Source organism: Anabrus simplex, chromosome 7 (genome assembly GCF_040414725.1).
Source record: "Anabrus simplex isolate iqAnaSimp1 chromosome 7, ASM4041472v1, whole genome shotgun sequence".
Classification (NCBI taxonomy): domain Eukaryota; kingdom Metazoa; phylum Arthropoda; class Insecta; order Orthoptera; family Tettigoniidae; genus Anabrus; species Anabrus simplex.
The window spans coordinates 322,899,651-322,922,146 of NC_090271.1; the positions used below are offsets into that span (position 1 = coordinate 322,899,651).

The window sequence follows — 22,496 nt, forward strand, 5'->3', positions numbered from 1 at the left end:
CGAACAACGATGTATCAATCCAAGTCAATATTCCAACGAGTAAGAATGACAGCAGTGATCAGAAAATCAGATATTAGAAGCTCCGATCAAGAATTCTGAGTCTGCGATAACAGCTTATGACTAACCATAATGAAGTTAAAGACTACAGAGGCAGTTCAAAGACAACCCAGAAATTGATCGTCTGAATAAAGTAAAGGAAGCAGCCAGATATAAAGGAAAAACAACCGTTTAAAAAAAAATCAAATTCATAATATTCACAAGACAAAATCTGGTCAGTCAGAACAAAATAACGCGGTAATATGTGGGGTGAGGAATATTAACCCAAACGGTTATGTATATGGCAGGACTCCTGGTCTAGTGTCAGCTCCATCACAACGTACTCTGGACAGATAGCCTAAATAGAAAATGTTGATAGTGTTTGTCGGGATTTCTCAATTAGTGAAGGAAAGATCTAATGTAAAACACTCAGACCAACAGAGAGGAATGTAACATTGATTGCCGATTAAATGGCTAATTAGGTACAGCTCCTCTACGACCGAACCAGTGACAAGTTTGTTTGCGTGGTCAATGTTGAAGGTATATGCGACACAGATATTGTAAAATCTCCTGCTCTCGCGAATAAACTGTTGTGTTTTCTTGTAATCCGACTTTAAGTTCTCTAGTCCTGCTGCCCACTTCCTCGTTAAAGGCTAGAAGTCCCCGATGTATCCTTTTTAGTTCAGAAATTATTATTGTAATGCCTTTTGGCAGAACAATCCAGATTGTGTGCATTTCTATTCACCAGCAGATGATGATTGATGATTTCATCGAGTATGTTGAAATAATTCAGTTGGAATTAAAACGTGAAAAACTGAAGTGTCTGACTAATGAGACAGCAGATGCAGTCTCGCTAACTGTGAAATCTATAGTGGAATGTGTGTCTTACCTGTTACTAAATTGGTTATTTTATTATCTCACTGGATGATTTTCTGGAGACGCAATAGAAGCTCTATTTAGTCAGTGAGATTGGGTGGTGGATTTAATGACATCTCACGCATTGCATTATGTGCTATAAAACGTATCCTGAAAACTGATCATGAACAAAGAGTCAGCGAAATAGTGATATAATATTTTTTGCCTCCGCTACTTATAAATAACTGCAAGGAAAGGACTGAAAAGATGCTCTGTTACTCGTGTCGAGAAAATTCTGAAATTTGTATGTACCATGCTGCAGTGGGATGATCCAAATATATCTAGTGTAACTGGTAAGATTTTATATATTTTACGTTTCTGTATCTTAAGCCAATCTCAAATTAGATTCTGTATGGGCATTATCTTCTCAATTAGTAACATGGTAAGGATTATCTTTCATTTTATATTGGTGTTACGGACCAACTCTCATTTAACCAACATGTGCTCTGGGTGCAGTAAGTGCTGCCATCGGCAATGTCGCTGTAAACGCAATTCTCGCGGCACAGAGCAGGCAGTATATAGATATTGAGACGGCGTTGGCCAAGACCCAGTACAATTGAACTCGCACCTTCGAGTTTCAACTCAGTCACACGGGTTGGTCGAAGTTTATTCAAAATGGCGGCCAAAGTCATTCCTCCCGGTCGCACATGGCCAAGTGTAACCTCCAATTCATTATGTAAGAGTGTGACCAAAAAGTAATGTTTTATAACCCACTGCTCTGAAATAAAAGGCTTCTACTAACATTTGTTTTAGAAAGGTTGTGATCTGCAGTAATACTCTGATATTTTTAGTGGACCCCGTGCACATGTTTTCATATTTGTTGTTTGTTGTTTTTCACACCTTTCAGTGTACTTGTTATTTTATAAGCTCCAGCAGAAAAGGTTTTCATATTTGTTCTCTCATGTTTTTCACACCTTTTAATACTTTCCTCTCATCTTTAGAAATGGTAGATATAATTTTCGCTGTTCTCACAGATACATGACATAAAATGCTTTCATGATATCGATGTCAGTTCCCATAGGGAACCTGAAATATTTGTCCCGAAAGAGTAAATTTATATAATACCAATATAGTTGGTCCCTTTATTGGATGTTATAAATTATCCAGCTAACTCATTCCTGGTTGCCAGCATTTCACCCCAGTGTACTAAGTTGGGCTCATCATTTGGTAAATAGCACACCTACAAAGAGGCATGGCTACTGCATACCGTTGAGGCCACTGCATAGGTTACTTTGAGCCACCAATAGTGCCAATGCCTTTGAGAGACTTCATCTCATTTTCGAAAATTGATGCCATCAGATGAGGAATGAGTTAGCTGGAAAATTTTTAATGTCCAATAACGGACCAGCTATATTGGTATTATAAATGCCCTCATGTCGGAAAAAATTGTATCTAGTGTTTCCATATCCTTGGATAGTTTTTAATCACAAATTCAGTAGTACGTTTTCTTGCTTAACACGTTCCCTTTTTGTTGTCTCCTGCAGAACTGTCTTAACGACGTTTTACTGCATATATATTTGTATTTCTTGCAGTGAATTGTAATGCATAAGAAATGTATCTTGATGCAAATGGCTGTTTGTTCTGTCACGGATCTAAAGTCAAATAATGTTATTTATTTTTTAACTCAAGATCTTACGTTAAAAGACCTTCCTGTGTGATAAACAGTTGACGAACTCCAGCTCTAAGAGACAGATAAAGATTTTCTTTTGTACAAGTTGGTTTACGTTGAACCAGCACAGGTACAGTGAAACTTCGGAATGCGAGTAACTTGGTCTATGAGTGTTTTGCAAGATGAGCAAACATTTTAAATAAATTGTAACTTGATAAGCGAGTGAGGATCCGCAATACGAGCATTACGTGTGCGTACAATTTCCCCTCCCCTGTTCGCCTCATCCTCCAGGCCTTCAGGATGACACTGGAGGAATTCAAGTTCGTTAAGGTTAAGTTCCTTCCTCCCAACACTACTCCAGCCTATGGATCAGCAAGTCATTTCGAACTTCAAGAAGCTATGCTATACAGCAAAGCACTATTTTAGCGATGCTTCGAAGTGACCGAAGGAACAAACCTTACCCTCCGAGAGTTGGGAAGAAATCATTTCCCCATCGTGAACTGCCTGAAGATCATTAATAAAGGCTAGGATAGAGTCACCAAGAGAGCTCTCACTTCCGCTTGGGGAAAGCTGTGGCCTGACTGTGTTCTTGGGCGTGACTTTGAGGGGATTGTTGGTGACAATAAGCCGCCGATTGTCCATGAAATTGTGTCCTTAGGGAAGACTATGGGGCTGGAGGTAAATGACGTGCACATTCAAGAGCTGGTGGAAGAACATAGCCAAGAACTGACCACCAATTAACAGATGGACTTGCATCGCGAAAAATAGGAGGAGGTTATGGAGATCTCGTCTGGAGAAGAGAAGGAGGAAAAGTCAATGAAATCTCTCACTTCAACTGAGATTTGGGAGAAGTGCAAAATTTTGTAGAAAAACACCACCCGAATAAGGCTGTAGCAGTGCGAGCGATGAATCAGTTCAGTGACAATGCATTGTCACATTTTCGTGAAATCATCAAAAGAGACAAAACCAACAGTCATTGGACAGATTCCTAGTTAAAGTTGCATGAAAAGGAAACTATTCCAGTGAGCCAGCACAAAGCAGTGATTCCGTTAGTGAAATTCGTGCTACAGAGTAACTCTTCTCATGTCATCTCTAGTCTCCCTCACACCAACAATGATTCTTTTATAAGGAAAATTGCACTTTAATTTGTTTTACGTTATATTTTGTTTTAGAAATGGTATATGAATAAATATTTTTGAGTTGTGGACGAATCATCCGCGTTTCAATTGTTTCTTATGGGAAAACTTGCTTTGATGTACGAGCGCTTTGGATTACAAGCATGTAGCCGGAACGAATTATGCTCGCAATCCAAGGTTCCACTATAAGTCTTATGGTGATGATGGGACACGAGAGAGCTAGGAGTGGGAAGGAAGTGTCCGTGGCCGTAATTAAGGTACAGCCCAAGCATTTGCCTGGTGTGAAATGGCAAACCATGGAAAACCATCTTCAGAGCTGCTGACAGTGGGATTCGAACCCACTATCTCCTGAATACTGGATACTATTGCAAGTAATCAGCTTCATTTTCCGTAGCAAATTCTTATCGCAAAGAGTTACAATAATTGAAAATCTTCCACCTTTTTGATACTTTTTATTTGCTTTTTAGCAAATTATTAATTATTAACAGTACATGTTTCGTTATCACTTGAGAACATCTTCAGCTGTTGTTAAGCTTAGATGAATCGCTAAGTTTCTGAATACATTATTTTCAGGTACATTGTTCCTATTAAAGACTAATTTGAATATAAAATTAAATAAAAATGATGTTGAAACAATGTGAGGGTTAATGGGTTGATGAAATGAGATAGGATGATACATAGTTAGCCTGCTTAAAAACTATATCTATTCATCAACTCTGTTACACTAAAAATGTCTATTTGTCTTCCAATTAAAAGGCTTTTTGAAAAATGGCTTCTTGAAACTGTTCTTATTACTGCTGAATGCTCATTTCATTCACTCCTTCCAGGTAGGCTGTTATTTATTTTGAGCTTGCTTAATGTGCCCTAAATTGAGTCTAATGCGGAACTTTGAAGCTGATTGCTGGTCACTGTTTGAGAAGGGAGCTTCGTCTTAATTTCTGTAATGAAATGAGGAAAATAGGAATTTGTTTTCTTTGTAATGAAAGCATGTGTATTTACATAATAACTTAATGTATAAAATCATGTGTATTTACATAATAACTTAATGTATAAAATGGTTCCAATTCTACCGTGACCCTGGAGGGGGAACGTTTGAAGCTGCTTTACGTCTAGTATAACAATGGTGTGTGTATTCCGCTGTTTGCTCCTCCTTTCGAGGAGCCAAGGCTGCGGAGAGGGGAGGAGGCGTGTCGCTTACTGCCACGGCTTCGGCTTTGGAAGGGGTGGGGAGAGTGGATGTACAAAATGGCGGAGGCTCGTTCTTACTTATCATTTTATGGTCTGTGTTGTTTCTATTGTCAATCGTATCTTTCAGGATATTGTCCTGATTACATTTTTGTTCTAAATAAATATATAAATTTTCTAATGTATTTAGAAGAGCTCCTTTATTTATTTTTCGTAATATAGTTAAATCCTGCTCTATAGTTGTGAACTGATGACCGGTTGTACTCATGTGTTGGCCCATCGCGGAAATTTTTTTTATGTCTTTTAGCATTGACATGTTCTAGGTATCTTACAGTAAACCTGCGCCCTGTTTGCCCGACATAAGTTTTTTCACATTGATGACACTTCAATTTGTAAACTCCTGATTCTAAATGTTTGTTTTTTTCCTTTTTTTGTTTTAACTGGAAGACAAATAGACATTTTTAGTGTAACAGAGTTGATGAATAGATATAGTTTTTAAGCAGGCTAACTATGTATCATCCTATCTCATTTCATCAACCCATTAACCCTCACATTGTTTTAACATCATTTTAATTTAATTTTATATTCAAAATAGTCTTTAATAGGAACAATGTACCTGAAAATAATGTATTCAGAAACTTAGCGATTCACCTAAGCTTAACAACAGCTGAAGATGTTCTCAAGTGACAACGAAACATGTACTGTTTATAATTAATAATTTTCTAAAAAGCAAATAAAAAGTATCAAAAAGGTGGAAGATTTTCAATTATTGTAACTCTCTGTTACTGGATACTAGCCGCACTTAAGTGACTGCAGCTATTAAACTCGGTAGACAGACACAGCCCCAAGGCACTTCTGTTGCAGTTAGTGATTTATTTTGTGCTGATTTTAATGTTTAAATATTCTGAATATGTACAATATGATGTCTGGTACTGAAGAGAGTAGGCCTGATTTTAAAAATGTAACAGTACTCATTTGTAATTGGTTTATATGTATGCTGACTTGGCGAACATGTGAGGCAGACAAAATGACTGCAGTTGTTTCAAAATTACTAGGCTGAGTGAGTTGGATTGGATTTCTGAGCCCATTATGGCAGGTTCGAACCAGACTCAGTCTGGTGCTATTTGAAGGTGCTCACATTTACTAAATCCTGTAGAACAAAATTTCAGGCCCTCAGAGTCGTCAAACAATGTAAAATTAGTTAGTGCAACATAAAAATTATTATTATTATTATTATTATTATTATTATTATTATTATTATTATTATTATTATTATTATTATAAATTAAAAGTATATTATTCTTTTGTTTACAGCATTTGGAAACGCAAAAACCGTACGAAATGACAACTCCTCTAGATTTGGCAAATACATCAATATAAACTTTGATGAGGAAAATGTTATTGAAGGAGCACAAATAGAACAATATCTGTTAGAGAAGTCTCGTATTGTATATCAGAATGAGGGAGAGCGCAACTATCATATATTTTATTGCATGTTGTCTGGTCTTTCTGCTGATGAAAGGCATGCATTGCAGCTAGGACAGGCAGCGAATTATGTTTATCTCACAAAGGTAGTATAAATCAGGTAGTCTGTAACATAACATTTAAAAAGACTTAATTGAAGTAATGCTTTATTTCTAATATAGGACTTTATATAACTCGAACAATAACAGTACTATGTTTCCTCCTTTTTGAGACCTATTAATGTCATGTTTGATCAGGGAGGAACTCTGACATGCGATGGACGGAATGATGCCAAAGAGTTTGCAGTTGTCCGAGCTGCAATGAAAGTTCTCAACTTTTCTGAAGAAGAAATCTGGGAAATTTTTAAGTTACTTGCTGCTGTGTTACATCTTGGAAACATCAAATACAAATCAACAGTTATCTGTAAGTACAACAATATTTCTTAAAAATATACTTTGAATGATTAAATCTACAGAACAGTCCTCTCTGCTCCGAGTAATGACAAATTTAAGTATTTTGCCAGCAAAGTAAAAGTAGGTTCATGATATGAAGGATTATTACATACGGTACCAATATTTCCTACAGATTAGTGTTTAAATTTACTGAACTGTGTGGTGTGATATGATTTTGAAACTCAATCAGTCAATAAATCAAGCAATCAACCAATCAATCAGTGATCTGTTTACCCCATCTTTTCTTAAATTATTTCAAATAACTTGAAAATTATACCATTCCCTAATTCCACTAATTACATTTCTTCTTCTTTGTGACAAATTTCCCGGGATCCGTCGTTCTGCATCATGCCCTCCGTTTTGTCCTGTCTGCTGCACCATCTGCACCTGCACCAGCAACTTGCATGTCTTTCTGCAAGCAGTCCATCCCTATTTAGGTTTCCTGGAGGTCATTGTCCATCTGGGTTGAGCTCAATGATTGTTCTTGCAACTAACACTGCATCTCTTCTGATTACGTGCTCATATCACTACAGTCTAGCTCCTCTCATTAGTGTTGGAATGGGTGACACTCCAAAGGTGTTCCAGTTGTACGTGTTTCTGATTTGGTCTAACTGTGTGACTCCCAGAGACCAGCGTATCTCCATTTCTGGAAGTGCTTGCTCATGTTGCTTCATGACAGGTGTCAAGCAGTATTCACTTGAGTCTGGGCATCTAAGATGTGTCTCTGTCAGGTATTATGTGTGGTCCAAGGTATCAGAACTCATTGGTCTTAGTGAGTGGAGTACCATCTACAACAGACCTCGGCATTCAGCGATGTCTGGGTAGCCATTCGCTGTTCCGAGCTCAAGCTGGGCGGGCAGTATGTCATAGAGCAGTGGCTGCGAGTAGTGAGCATTGAAGTTACATATCATTGTAGCAGTGTAGCTAAGTCGTATAGTCAACCAGCTTCTCTAGAAGGAAAAGATATACTTATTACATTCATGTTCAGTCAAATTGTTTCCTTCAAAATGAAGCTAAAATTGTGGAGTTGTAATCTTCAGTCCTGAAATCTAACACATTTCAAAAACATGCAGGCTGTAGCTTTGGTTATCGAGGATGGAAATTTCACATAATATATTGAAAGTCTCTCCTGTCTCTACAGTGAATTTCATCAACAATTCACAGACCTAAATGGTTTAGAAACAGACTTTCTCTTATTCTTGACACCATTTTCCTTAAATATTGATGATGTCCATGGTGATGTACAACTAGAAGTCATTGATCTGATGTGTGATCCAACACTGAATGATATTTTTAGAACTTCAATTCTAAAATTAGAATTCTATAAACATTTACCGCAAAACCACTTCTCTCGTCTCCATCAAAGGGCTGCAATGATTATTTCTATGTTTGGAATGATGTATTCATGTGAAGAACTTTTTTTTTCAATAATGAAAATAACAAAGTCACTGATGCCATCCACACTCAGTGACGAACACTTGAAGTGCACACTGCATTTAAATGTAACCAGAAGTTTATCACTGGATATACGACGACTAGCAACATTGAAAAAATAGTACCGCATTTAGCACTGATAGTGATTCACTTGTGTAAAAATAAGAGCACACTTGTATTGTACCTTTCATGACAGAAAACATCTATTTTTACATGAAGTTGTTTTGAACTTGCTAGCATTATAGTACAAAAAAGGTATACAAGTTGTGTTGTGTGTGGTATATACCAGAAGTTAAACTTTATTTTTTTTAAACTGAAGCATTTGTTATGGTTTTCCATTGTACAATTATTATGTTTTGATTATGTTTATAAACTTAATTCATGTACCGGTAGTAAATATTTCAGTTCTTATCAATAAAAAATGCTTTCTCTAGTCTTTGCATTTATTCCACATTCTGCTTTATGTTCTGTAAACTCAGCATAAACCCATAGCATATTGATGCACGCGCCACAGGTTTAGCTGTTGAGTCACTCACCAGTTGTCGGAAAACAGAGCCCACTGCTGCTCAGCTGGATACACTTTTGTTTCCCGCGTGCCAACCGCTGATCTACAACAATTTGTGCCAAATTCTGCATTCCACACTCCATGCATTCAGTCTTCAACATGTTGAGCTGCAGTCCATATTCCTCAAGTTTGGTTTTCCACAAGTTCAACAGTTGTTCAAATTCATTTCATGTTGAAACCACGATTCTGAAAACAGTTGTTTGTAGTTTCCTCACTTTAACTGCTAGCTCCAAGCAAGTTGACTATATGGTTTGGGTCATGTAGCTTTGAGATGGAGTGTTCATATCCTACTGCCGCTGGGAGTCCTGAAGATGGTTTTCCATGGTTTCCCATTTTCACACCAGGCAAATGCTGGGGCTCTATCTGAATTAAGGCCATAGTCACTCCGTTCCCAATACTAGCCCTGTCCTATTCCATGATTGCCATAAGACCTGTCTGTGTCGGTGTAACGTAAAACAAATAGCAATACTAAGCAATCAACTGATAGCAAATTCTAAGATAGTAGACTTCTCATCGGTCAGTGGTTCCCAAACTATGTCTTGCAGATTCCCAGAGTTCTGTAGAGTTGGGTTTGGAGTTCTGTGAAATGTTTTCGCCAATGACGGGCAGCTTGGCCTGTCTATATTTGAGTAAGAGAAAATGTACACAGCATCCATAAAGTTCATCTTCGGAATACGGAAATTCATGTATAAAGAAAGTTGCATCAACAAGTTCTAAAATTATTTGTTTGGGATCATAGGTCTGAATAAGTTGGCTACTCTTCCTAATGTTCAGTGTGTTTTGTATTAAAAAATACTGAGTAATAGCTTGTCAGCTCCAGCAAAGTTACAAAGCTATTTGGAATCGCATCTTAGTGACGGTAAAAAGAACCTACTTGATATTTCTTAGGCATATATGTGAAGAATTAAATTAAAACTTTGCATCATTTCTCAAACCACTGCTAATAACAATGAAAATATGTGTGAGGCTTCTTATGACACTTTGACTCAATTATTATGGAATATTTAAAACTTAATTTCATTAAAAATCAGAACATCAACAATATCATTGCAAACCATGAGAAAACTTCTTACAGACAGAAGTGAATGTTCAGAATATCTCACTGTCATCCCTTTTCATGTTCTGTCTGTAGGCTCAAACCCTATAAACGATATTTCATGTCTCAAACTCATTTATGTCAAGAAGATGCATTAATGGGCATTTATGCCTGTGTACTTTCATATTCATAATGCCTTGTACATAAGCTTAATGAGATTTTAGGCAAAGGTACAAAGCCTTCCTGACCACACAATGCAGAAGCTCACTTTATTTATAAGGAAGTTAGGTGAAAAATATCTCCACCATCAGTAGAGTGTCTCTGTCAAAATTCTATGTTTTGAAGATACATTCAGGTCATAAGTTCGTATGTAGAACTAGAGACAGTTAAACTGGGGCTCTCACAAAAGTATTTCAAAAGTATTTCAAGTTCTTAATATTTATATTTTGCTTTTTAAAATGAATGAACACTTCACACCATTGGTCACTGACACCTTGACCTTTCACTTCACTCCACACTTCAACTTTGCTTTCCTTACATGAAAATTTGTCAAACAAGTGCTCTTCATTTACAGCAAAATTTGGTAACACAGTCTTCATGGATAAGTCACTTCCTTGTCTGTCCCTCCTTTCTCTTCAAAGTGGTCCAGAGTGCAGTCTGGAGAGGCCTGAATACATTCACTGCAAGTGAAATAGAAGTCTACTGCATAGTTTTGAAGCTTTTCACCTGTTATAAACCCTTCATTTTCCAGTGTTTGCAATGGAATAGATTTTTTTAAATCCACATGTCTTTTAGAAAAGACGCTTAAAAAGTGGTACATTTGGAGCAAAATGAGTACACTTGAGACTTTTTTTTTTTTTTTCAAAGAAATGGAACTGTCCTGGGAAAAACAAGATGAATGAGAACTCTATATTAGGGGAATAAAAGCTAGTGGTTCTTTCAGTTTACACACAGATGAGAGATCTGATGTAGCCCAGCTTGCAGTTCTTCTGGGTTATGTGTACTGTAATATACAGGGTGTCCCAGAAGGAATGGTCAGTATTCAGGGATATGACAAGAACGATCATTAGAAACAAAAAAACTTCATATGGGCATATGCTTTGTTTCAAATGGTTTCCGTGATAGAACACATTTAATGTACATTTGTTTCTGGGCTAGGGGTACGCACGTATGTCTTACCCACCCAACCTCTTTGATGTTTTATTCTAGCCCAACCTACCTCGTTGTTTTTAACCTCTTTGATCAGGATGTCTTTCTGCCATTAAACTAGTCCATTGATTGCGCAGTTGCCCATGGTGTATTGTGAGCGTATCAGAAAGAAGCATTGGTTAAATGTGTTTGTATACACGCTGGATAAAATGCCACACATCTACACTAATGAAAAATATGCAGATATGGTGTATGTTTACGACTTCTGCGATGGTAGTGCCCCTGCTGCTGAACGATGAATACCTTCGGTGCTTTCCGACACATCGAATTCCTGATTGACGTTTTTAGCACATTGCATGAAACGGGTATTCTTCCAAGTTCCCATTTTTCTTCTCAACATGTAGTTCAACAACCTGTGCAGAAACAGCAGCACATTGTTGAAATGGTGCAGTGTAGTCCTGCTACCAGTACACGCCAACTTTCTGCACGATCATCGTCCCACAAACATGTGTATGGCGAACACATGCAGAAAACTTGTACCCATTTGAAAACATCAAAGACATTGAGTGGGTAAGACACACACATGGGCACCTCTAGCCCAAAAACAAATGTACATTAAATGTGTTCTATCCGGAACCCATTCGAAATACGGCACATGTCCATATGAAGTTTTTTTACTTCAAATGTTCCTTCCTGTCATATCCCTGCATATTCACCATTCTTTCTGGGACACTCTGTATACCAATTACAGAAAATATAATGAAAAATATTGCTCTTATCCAAAAATCGATCTCCAGTGTTTTTTATTTCTTCCAAGCAAAAAATAATTGACGAAGAAATAGAAGTTCAATCCTGACAACTTCTGTGTCAGCCATTGTAGCATGTTGCTGGCCAAGCTGTCTTGATTGATAATCTTAAGCAATGTGCTACTATAGCATCACTCACTCACATGCAACTTTGCTAGCAATAACAGCGTCTGATCATCATTCCTGGATAATGTGTCTGTTCATGCACTGAAGAGTCATGAACCAACTGGCATGGAAAAATTACATCCTTGTAATAACATTCCTCCCAATTTTGGGTGAACACAATGCAGTTGTTTTATGAAGAAATGAAAATCCACAGCCTGTTTCCAGTCACTTGACTGGGTCAGGAATGGAATGAATGAACCCCTCATCTAGCGGTGAGGATGGGAATTGTGCCGACTGCCGAAGCCTGTCACACTCCTCTGGAGCAGTGATTAATGACTAACGGATGAAATTAAATTATATTGGAGAGTGTTGCTGGAATGAAAGATGACAGGGAAAACTGGAGTACCTGGAGAGAAGCCTATCCCATCTCTGCTTTATCCAGCACAAATCTCACATGGAGTGACCAGGATTTGAACCACAGAATCCAGCAGTGAGAGGCCGGTGCACTGCCAATTGAGCCATGGAGGCTTTCATTTTATGAAACATTTCAGTAAAATACAGTACATTTCATGCATGTCAAAGTTCATAACTTTGAAACATCTGCAAAAAGATGACTGAAATGACATACCCATGTAACATAACTCATGTAACAAAAGTTAACATTGGTATTGGCAAGCATTAAAGGCTGAGTTTAGTACAGAGTATTCTTGGATGTAGGCTAATAAAATGGTGTACAGCATAGATCCATATCTCTGCTCGAATAAATCCACTGTTATATTTGAAATCAGCCTTGTCAATGCTTAAAGTTACTTAATTAATTATTTATTATCACAGAATACACCGTACATATTTTTAGGACCTTAGTGTCCTCTTCCTCAGTGGTTTACTCAGACTACCAAATATCTCTTGGACCTATTTACTTTTTATTATTATTAAACACTAATCACATTCTTAACAGTTCCTCTTATAACCTTTACAACGTATTTAATTCTAAACATCTCTTAACTGATATATAATGCAAGTCGTCATTAAACTCAAAACCACGCTCTTCTGTTTATAATCTTCAAAACGTCTGCCTTGTTTGTTACCTACAAATAATAATCAATTTATTAAAATCAGCACCTCTTAAAAATGACTGAAATCTTCCAAACCAGAGTTTATATGTGCTAAATGATGTGACTACTTCGGTATATAAGCATCTGTCCTTGAACACTCCCTAGAATGGTAGCTTCTCATTCCACAATAAATGAATATTCTGTTGTACACACATAAACATAGTTGGCACACACGATAAAAATATAAGTCTACAAGTCTGTCATTCTCTGTTATATTGTGACTGAGGCCAACAGTATAGGGGGTTGGCAAGGCTACAGTGCTGGCAGGAAGTGACATTGCCAGTGCAGTGTGGAGCCAGCAAAACAATAACACCAGCGAAGTGTTGAGGTTCGCGACAAGAAAGCTTCTTAGAAGAAATTGGAAGCTGATTAACAATGGACAAGGCACCCAGAATGATATGGAAATGGAATCAGCAAGAATCTCCTGCTGGCCTACATAAAGAAGGGAGCCAGCAAACACCAGTCAGTCTTGAGTCTGTCACAAGTAAACACAAGAGTTATGAGTTGTTCATAAGCCCACAATGAGTATTGCAGTGAGGAGTGAGTCCATCAAATAGCTGCACGGAGTTCAGTGAGGCTGGTTAGTTGTGAATTGAACTGTTCTGGAATGACACTATGTTGTGAGAAACCATGATTGGAAAGCAGGAGTTCGTTGCACACAGAGCTGCATTTGATTATGTCTGTGAGTAAAAACTGTGCCGAATGGAAAGCTCATATGCGAGTGAACTTGAAAATAACTCTAAATAGTTGTTCAATGAATAGTGTGTAGTGAAATGAAATGGTGTATGGCTTTTAGTGCTGGAAGTGTCCGAGGACATGTTTGGCTCGCCAGGTGCAGGTCTTTTGATTTGACACCCGTAGGCGACCTGTGCATCGCGATGAGGATGAAATGATGATGAAGATGACACAAACACCCAGCCCCCGTGCCAGTGAAATTAACCAATGCTGGTTAAAATTCCCGACCCTGCCAGGAAGCAAACCCGGGTCCCCTGTGACCAAAAGCCAGAACGCTAACCATTTAGCCATGGAGCCAGACATAGTGTGTAGTAATTTCAGTTTTAAGGACCCTGATAACCCACCGCAACATTTTCATTTTGAATTTAATTCTGTATGTTATTTAAAATGATTATAGAGTAAGTAAGTAACCTTTATTTTTCTCCAGATCTTACAGTTTTCCAAACTAATCAATCTCAACAGAAAAAATAGAAAAAAACAATTTAAAAAAACAAGCAAAACTAGGAAAAATTACAAGCAAAAACAAGCAAACTAAGACAACATATCAGACAGTACATTATGAAGATAAAATAATACTCAACACTAGTGAACAAAACAAAACTGAAATGCAAAAGGAAAAGGAAAAACAATGGCAATACAGCAAAACAAAACAAAACTGCACACAAAACGAAAATACAAAATAATAGCAACATGGAAACACAAAGTTAACTACCTCCCTACTTCCTGGGTATGTGATGGCGTGTGTAACTCAATCTCTCCTGACCTAGCATAATACCTGTATGCTAGGATTGCCCCCTCTGGTGACACATGCCATCAACTTCCCCCTTTCCCCACTGTTAGCCAGTAGTGGGGAAGGCCGCCTTTCTACTGCACTGAGACTAGTGCAATTTAACGCTCTACCTGTGTCATGATAATCCACTGCCTGGATCATTCTCCTCTTTACCACAACTGAGATTTAGCTTTTAAGGCGGCTGTACTTCTGCTTCTAATTCTGATCAAAAACCTACATGAATTACCAGCACACTTCCACTCAGACACTAACTACCTTAAAAATTTATCTCCATTACACGGATGAGCAATAACTTAAACTGCTGCTCGTTCATAAACACCCGCCTCTCTTCAATCGTTTCTTTACATACTGGCAGTGAATGAAAGTCCTCTCTCTCATCACCATATAGTACACAACACATCCACTTATGACTTCATCCATCCTCTTTTCATATATACCAGGTGGCTCACGGACGCCGTACTTTCTACTTATAAATGTCCCGCATGCATAAGTGATGTGTGGGGTGTCTACCAACTGATTTTAACAGGGGAACCACTGCCAGCAGGCAGGTTACGTCAGAATATGAAGAGATAAGAAACAGAGTCACACTCGCAGCATGTTACTCAGCGCGGCCGGTCGAATGCATCCGTTGCATTCGTAAACATAGTTTTCAACCGCATAGTTCTAGGCTGGTGTATGGTACAGCCGCACTATATTTACTGTCTGCTTATCGCCAATGGCTAGTGTGTTCAGCAGCGACGAATACATAGACAGTATTTTAATCTGGACAACCCGGTCGGAATGCAACCGAAGCTCCAAACAGACGTACGTCTTCTACACAAGTATTTCACCAAACAGTATCGTTTTTGTTTCATACAAGCAACTCTTTTATCGAGTGGAATGTCTACCCATGTATAAATTAACAAGTGATTAAATTTCCTTTTCTGCATCTTTGGCGTGTTAACAAACAGTAGCGGCGATTAGGAGGTAGGGCGTGAAGGGAAAGTCGCCCCTGCCCCTCGCCACTTTGTGGAGTAAACATTACATATTCACTTTAGCCACCTGGAACTAGGAATTATTATTATTTGTTTTACTAATTGCTTTACGTTGCACCGACACAGATAGGTCTTATGGCGACGATGGGATAGGAAAGGCCTAGGAGTTGGAAGTAAGCGGACGTGGCCTTAATTAAGGTACAGCAACAGCATTTGTGTGGTGTGAAAATGGGAAACTATGGAAAACCATCTTCAGGGCTGCCCACAGTAGGATTCGAACCCACGATCTCCCGGATGCAAACTCACAGTGAATTATTTGTAAAAGAAACATTATCTGTACAAGCCTTTGTGTCTTATCTGCTAATTCTTTCCTTTATTTTCCTTAATTATTAACATAATTTTTGGCGGAAATAAGCACCAAATGCCGTTCGTCACGGCTAACCGATTTGTATAGCGCTACGACAAGTGGTGGAGACTTTGCATGTGCTGTAGGGAAGGGTAGGAGGGGTGTAATGTTTTTGCCAAGGTCATGGACACTGAGTTATAATTCACCGGTATGCCGCACGCATTCGTCAGTCTGGCAGCCTCTTCAGTGTCTGTTAGTCCCTTAGTGTGTATTAAAATACTAAATAACTTTTAATTGCATGATCAAGCCGTACTTCTATTTAATTGTACCGGCTGAGCTAGCCGTGGAGTTAGGGCCGCGCAGATGCGAGCTCGCACCCGGGAGATAGTGGTTTCGAATCCCACTGTCGGCAGCCCTGAAGACGATGCTGGGGCTGTACCTTAATTAAGGCCACGGCCGCTTCCATCTCATTCCTAGGCCTTTCCCGTCCCATCGTCACCATAAGACCTATCTATGTCGGTGCGACGTAAGGCAAAATAGTATAATATTTTTTTTACAATTGGTTTTACGTCACACCAACACAGATAGGAATTATGGCTACGATGAGACAGGGAAGGGCTATGCATGGAAAGGAAGCGGCCATGGCCTTAAATACGGTACAGCCCCAGCACTTGCCTGGTGTGAAAATGGGAAACCACGGATAACCATCTTCAGGGCTTCCAACAGTGGGATTCGAAACCACTATCTCCCGGGTGCGAGCTCGCATCTGCGCGGCCCTAACTCCACGGCTAGCTCAGCCGGTACAATTAAATAAAAGTACGGCTTGATCATGCAATTAAAAGTTATTTAGTATTTTATTACACACTAAGGGACTAACAGACACTGAAGAGGCTGCCAGACTGATGAATGCGTGCGGCATACCGGTGAATTATAACTCAGTGTCCATGACCTTGGCAAAAACATTACACCTCTACTACCCTTCCCCACAGCACATGCAAAGTCTCCACTACTTGTCGTAGCGCTATACAAATCGGTTAGCCGCGACGAACAGCATTTGGTGCTTATTTCTGCCAAAAATTATGTTAATAATTAAGGAAAATAAAGGAAAGAATTAGCAGATAAGACACAAAGGCTTGTACAGATAACGTTTCTTTTACAAATAATTCGCTGTGAGTTTGCATCCGGGAGATCGTGGGTTCGAATCCTACTGTGGGCAGCCCTGAAGATGGTTTTCCATAGTTTCCCATTTTCACACCACACAAATACTGTTGCTGTACCTTAATTAAGGCCACGTCCGCTTACTTCCAACTCCTAGGCCTTTCCTATCCCATCGTCGCCATAAGACCTATCTGTGTCGGTGCAACGTAAAGCAATTAGTAAAACAAATAATAATAATTCCTAGTTCCAGGTGGCTAAAGTGAATATGTAATGTTTACTCCACAAAGTGGTGAGGGGCGGGGGCGACTTTCCCTTCACGCCCCACCTCCTAATAGCCGCTACTGTTTGTTAACACGCCAAAGATGCAGAAAAGGAAATTTAATCACTTGTTAATTTATACATGGGTAGACATTCCACTCGATAAAAGAGTTGCTTGTATGAAACAAAAACGATACTGTTTGGTGAAATACTTGTGTAGAAGACGTACGTCTGTTTGGAGCTTCGGTTGCATTCCGACCGGGTTGTCCAGATTAAAATACTGTCTATGTATTCGTCGCTGCTGAACACACTAGCCATTGGCGATAAGCAGACAGTAAATATAGTGCGGCTGTACCATACACCAGCCTAGAACTATGCGGTCGAAAACGATGTTTACTAATGCAAGGGGTGCATTCGACCGCCAGTGCTGAGTAACATGCTGCGAGTGTGACTCTGTTTCTTATCTCTTCATATTCTGATGTAACCTGCCCGCTGGCAGTAGTTCCCCTGTTAAAATCAATTGTTAGACACCCCACACATCACTTATGCATGCGGGACATTTATAAGTAGAAAGTACGGTGTCCGTGAGCCACCTGGTATATATATATATATATACACCTAAAAACCAACAAATTAAACCTCTTCTCACCATCCTATTTACATTTACCACTCTCAAATTCACCAACTGATTAACCCTCAGAAACATCACTTATTCCTTGTCTGAATATCCTGCTACCTAGCCAATTTTATTTTATTTTTCTTATGCTGAAGAGCACACACGTACATGTGCCAAACTAACTTACTTACTTACTTACTTACTTACTTACTTACTTACTTACTTACTTACTTACTTACTTACTTACTTACTTACTTACTTACTTACTTACTTACTTACTTACTTACATAATTCCTGTTGTTCCTTGTGGAACATAGGGCATCAACAAACCATCTCCATCTGGTCCTGTTGACAGCCAACCTCTTTACCCCACTCCAGGTCTTGCCTTCTTCCATCGCTTCCATGTGAACAGATCTTCACTACATTTGCTTGGGTCTCCCTCTCTACCTTTTACCCTGCGGGTTCCAGTCCAGCACCTCTCTCTCAATTGCTTCGTTCCCCTTCCTCAGTATGTTCCCAATCCATCTCCATTACTGATGCTTTATCTGTATGGCCATCTCATTCTCTCCTGTCTTACTCCAGAGTTCATGGTTGGAGATTATTTCCGGCCAGTAGATGTTAAGAATCCTTTGCAAACAGTGGTTAACAAAGGTCTGCAACTTGAATGTAATTTCTCCAGTCACTTTCCAAGTCTTGGACCCATATAATAGAACAGACTTGACATTACTTTCGAAGATGCAGTGTTTTGTCCTGATAGATATTCTCTTGTTCTTCCACACCGGGTAGAGCCGAACAAAGGCAACATTTACTTTTTGAATGTGCTGAGAGACATCTTGTGCAGCTCCTCCGTCTTCGGCAACTACACTGCCCAAGTAAGTGAAGCTATCCACCCTCGATAGATTCACCATTGAAGACAAATGTGTCTGATTTGTTGGTGTTAATCCTTAGGGCCTTGGTCTTCTTTGAGTTGATCATTAGTCCGTCCTTTTTCCCTCCTTTTTCCCTTCCTCTACCAAATCTTTGAGTTTTGCTTGCCTTTCTCAATGTGCCTCAGACTGGAGACACAAATCATCAGCAAATTCCAGATCTTCAAGCCTATTGACTAATCCCCATTGGATACCATGTTTCACATTTTGAGTCACGTTCCGCATTACCGTGTCAATCACAACCAAGAACATAGTTAGCGATAGGATACAACCTTGATGAACTCCTAAACATACAGATATAGGCTCAGATATACAGCCCTCATGAATGACTCTACTTGTGTAATCACGGTACATTTCCTGAATGAGATCGACAATTTGTGCTGGCCCTCCATAACGCTTCACTTCCTTCCACATGGCTTCTCTGTTGATCGAATCGAAAGCTTTTTCAAAGTCAACAAACACTGCGTAGTTGCGAGATGACCATTCGGCACACTGCTCCAGAATTATCCTCAAGTTGTTTATGCATGAGCAATTCAGACAAAAGCCTGCCTGTTCTCTTCGGAGCCTTAAGTTGACATACTCTTTAATTCTGTTCAGCAGAATCCTGGTGAAGACTTTGCTAGGGATTGAGAGAAGCGTAATGCCCCTCTAGTTGTTACAATAAGACGTATCCCCCTTTTTTTGGTAACTTCACCAACAACCCACATTTCCAGTCTGCCGGCATTTCTCCAGTAACCCATACCTTCTCTAATAGAGGCTGCAATATATTGGCAGTGGTGTCCATATTAGTTTTCATAACTTCTGATGGAATGTTGTCAACTCCTGCTGCCTTACCAATATGCAACTCTCTAAATGCCTTTTTGATTTTTTCTGCTTTTGGAATGCAGGTTTTAATTCTTGGGTCAGACTGGATCTCTTCTTCTTCTGCTTTTTCTTCCCCACATCTGACTGATCTTCTATGGAGCGGTTTAGAACTGCAGTAAAATGTTCCTGCCATTGTTTCAATTGTTTCAGTTGATCCTCAGGGTTAGTTAAGAGGGTTCCATCTTTGTTCCCGACTGAACAGTTTTTCTGCATCTGCTTCCTTGCCAGAATTCTGGTGATGGTATAGAGTTCTTCGAGATTTCTCTTGTTGGCTGCCTTTTCTGCCTGTTGAGACAGGTCATCTGCCCAGTTCCTTTGATCCATCCTCACACTTCTTTTTACTTCCCTATCCTTTGCAGCATATTTTGATTGCAGTTCTGCCTTTTTTTTTTGCTCGTGTCTTACACGCTTTCATTGCCTCTTTTATCTCTCTCCTCTCTCTAATGATTTCCCATGTCTGTTCGGTCATCCAGTCTTTTTTTTCCTCCTATCCTTAAAACCCAGGATATTTTCACTTACTTCCATAAAGGCAGATTTAATCTTCACCCACTTTTCCTCAACAGTTTCATCCTCCACCTCAGTGAGTGCTTGACATTGATTCTTTAGTTATATCCTGAAGACCTTCACCTTACTGTCATCCTTTAGCTTTCCAACATCATACAACTTCTTTATCTGTTCTGTCCTTCTTTTCTGTGCTTGAATCTTCATCCTAAAGGTAGCCACAACAAGATGATGATCACGAATAATGTCTGCGCCTCTCTTATTCCTCACATTCAACAGTGAATGCCTCCACCTTCGTCCAATCGCCACATGATCTATCTGATTCTCTGTCCTATGATCCAGTGATACCCAGGTCACTTTATGGCATCCTTTATGTGGAAATACCATACCACCAATAACCAGACCATGGTGGCACAGAAGTCCACAAAGAGCTGTCCATTCTTATTTCCTTCTCCTAGGCCATGCCTTCCCATGATGTCCTCAAGTCCTTCATTATTCTGGCCCACTTTTGCATTCAAATCTCCTCCAACTACCATATAAAAATATCCTATCTCTTCTGTTTCTTGATTGTGCTATTTAGATGCATATAAAATGCCTCTTTGTCTTCCTCGTTTGCTGTCTCAGTGGGTGCATAGCACACTATCATCACAACATTTCTGATATTGGTCTTGAAATGTGCCACAATTATCCTTGCTGACACTGGATACCACTCCATAAGGCTCCTCTTAGCCTCCTTGTCCATAAATGTACCCACCTCACTCCATAGCCCTCAGGTCTTCCAGAATATATCACTGTAGCTCCATCATGGTTGGTCAATTCCCCAAACTCGCTCCATCTCACCTTACTTAATCCTAAGTTGTTCAGGCCATAACTCTTCATACACACCACTGCCTGTCATAGTCTTCCACTTTCCTGCAGAGTTCTCACATTCCATAATCCAATTTTATTACCTTTTTCAAGCCAAAATTCGTCATCTTTGGATCAGTGGAGTTTCTCTTTGTTGATGTTTCTGTAATGGTTTAATTTAAGGTTGTGCGAGTTTTTGGCCCACAGCACCCAAGCCTGGTGGTGGGGCTGCCACCTGAAGCCTCCAGGCATGCTGTTTTCTGTTGGGGTTGTCTCCCTTAGCCTTTGAAGATCCGTCTTCACCACAAGGCAGTGGTTTCCATCTTCTTTTAACCCGAAGAGGGAGGGTTGCCTCCTCCGCCAACTTTGCCGTACCAAAGGTCTCCTTCTTCGCCTCAGCTGCCTTTAAGGATTTCACCAGAGCCCCGTTAGCCGTTACTTTTCAGGGTTCCTGTAAGACCTTCACAGCTACCGTAGCGGTCCTGGGGCACACAAGGTCCCCCACTGTACTTCCCCCTCCCCCTTGGGTGGGGGATGCAGGTGAAGAATACCCCCATGGTAACCCCTGCCTGTCATAAGAGGCGACTAAAGGGGGCGACCAAAGGATGATCGTATTAGAACCATGAGACTACTTGTAATTAGTAGCACCACACGGGGAACACCATGGGTCACCTTACTTGCGCCTTGTACCACTATGTTAGGTACAAAATAGGTTTGTGATTTTTGCTATTTTGCTTTACATCGCACCGACACACATAGGTCTTACAGTGACGATGGGATGGGAAAGGCCTAGGAATGGGAAGGAAGCAGCTGTGGCCTTAATTACGGTACAGCCCCAGCATTTGCCTGGTGTGAAAATGGGAAACCACAGAAAACCATTTTCAGGGCAGGTTTGTGATTAGTAGCAATAGTGTGTGAATCAGGGTGAGTTTTACAGTACCTGTGATTAGTACCACTATATAAGCGACACCACGGGAAGTGACACCATGGGCCTGCCTAGCCTATGAATAGTACCCACTGTGTGAGGAACAACACGGGATAGTACAAGTCCATGTGATTACTACACCTATGTGAGGAACACCATAGGTATGCATTGCCTGTAAATGGTGCCACAATGTGAGAAACACCATAAGTCTGTGTTACATGTGCGCATTACATTACTTGTGAGTAGTACCATAATATGTGGAATATCGTGAGTCTACGCTACTTTTGATTAGTACCGCAACATGACAAACACCATGGTTCTACTTTCCTAGCGATATGTACCATTATGAGGGGCCGATGACCTGTATTTTGGACCCCTTTAGACTACAAGCATTATTGATTCAGGATTGTGCTTTGGAAGCAGTCCCCTGGTCAGTACTACTATTGTTTAATGCTAGTTTCTGGGAATGTTGGGCATTGCGGATCAGATCCACCGATTGTTTTAAATTCATTTCCGTACATCAATTCTTCATCATTACATTTTGAAGTCT

The 22,496-nt window shown here is 39.7% G+C and overlaps 1 protein-coding gene across 1 annotated transcript in view; it reads left to right on the forward strand.

The window, feature by feature from the left end:
* LOC136877616 (myosin-VIIa) overlaps positions 1-22,496 on the forward strand; it is a 267,052-nt gene that overhangs the window by 25,154 nt on the left and 219,402 nt on the right. Inside the window, exons 6-7 of the mRNA XM_068228687.1 lie at positions 6,196-6,452; positions 6,603-6,768. Coding sequence (XP_068084788.1) covers positions 6,196-6,452; positions 6,603-6,768 — 423 coding nt within the window. The remainder of the gene's footprint in view (positions 1-6,195; positions 6,453-6,602; positions 6,769-22,496) is intronic.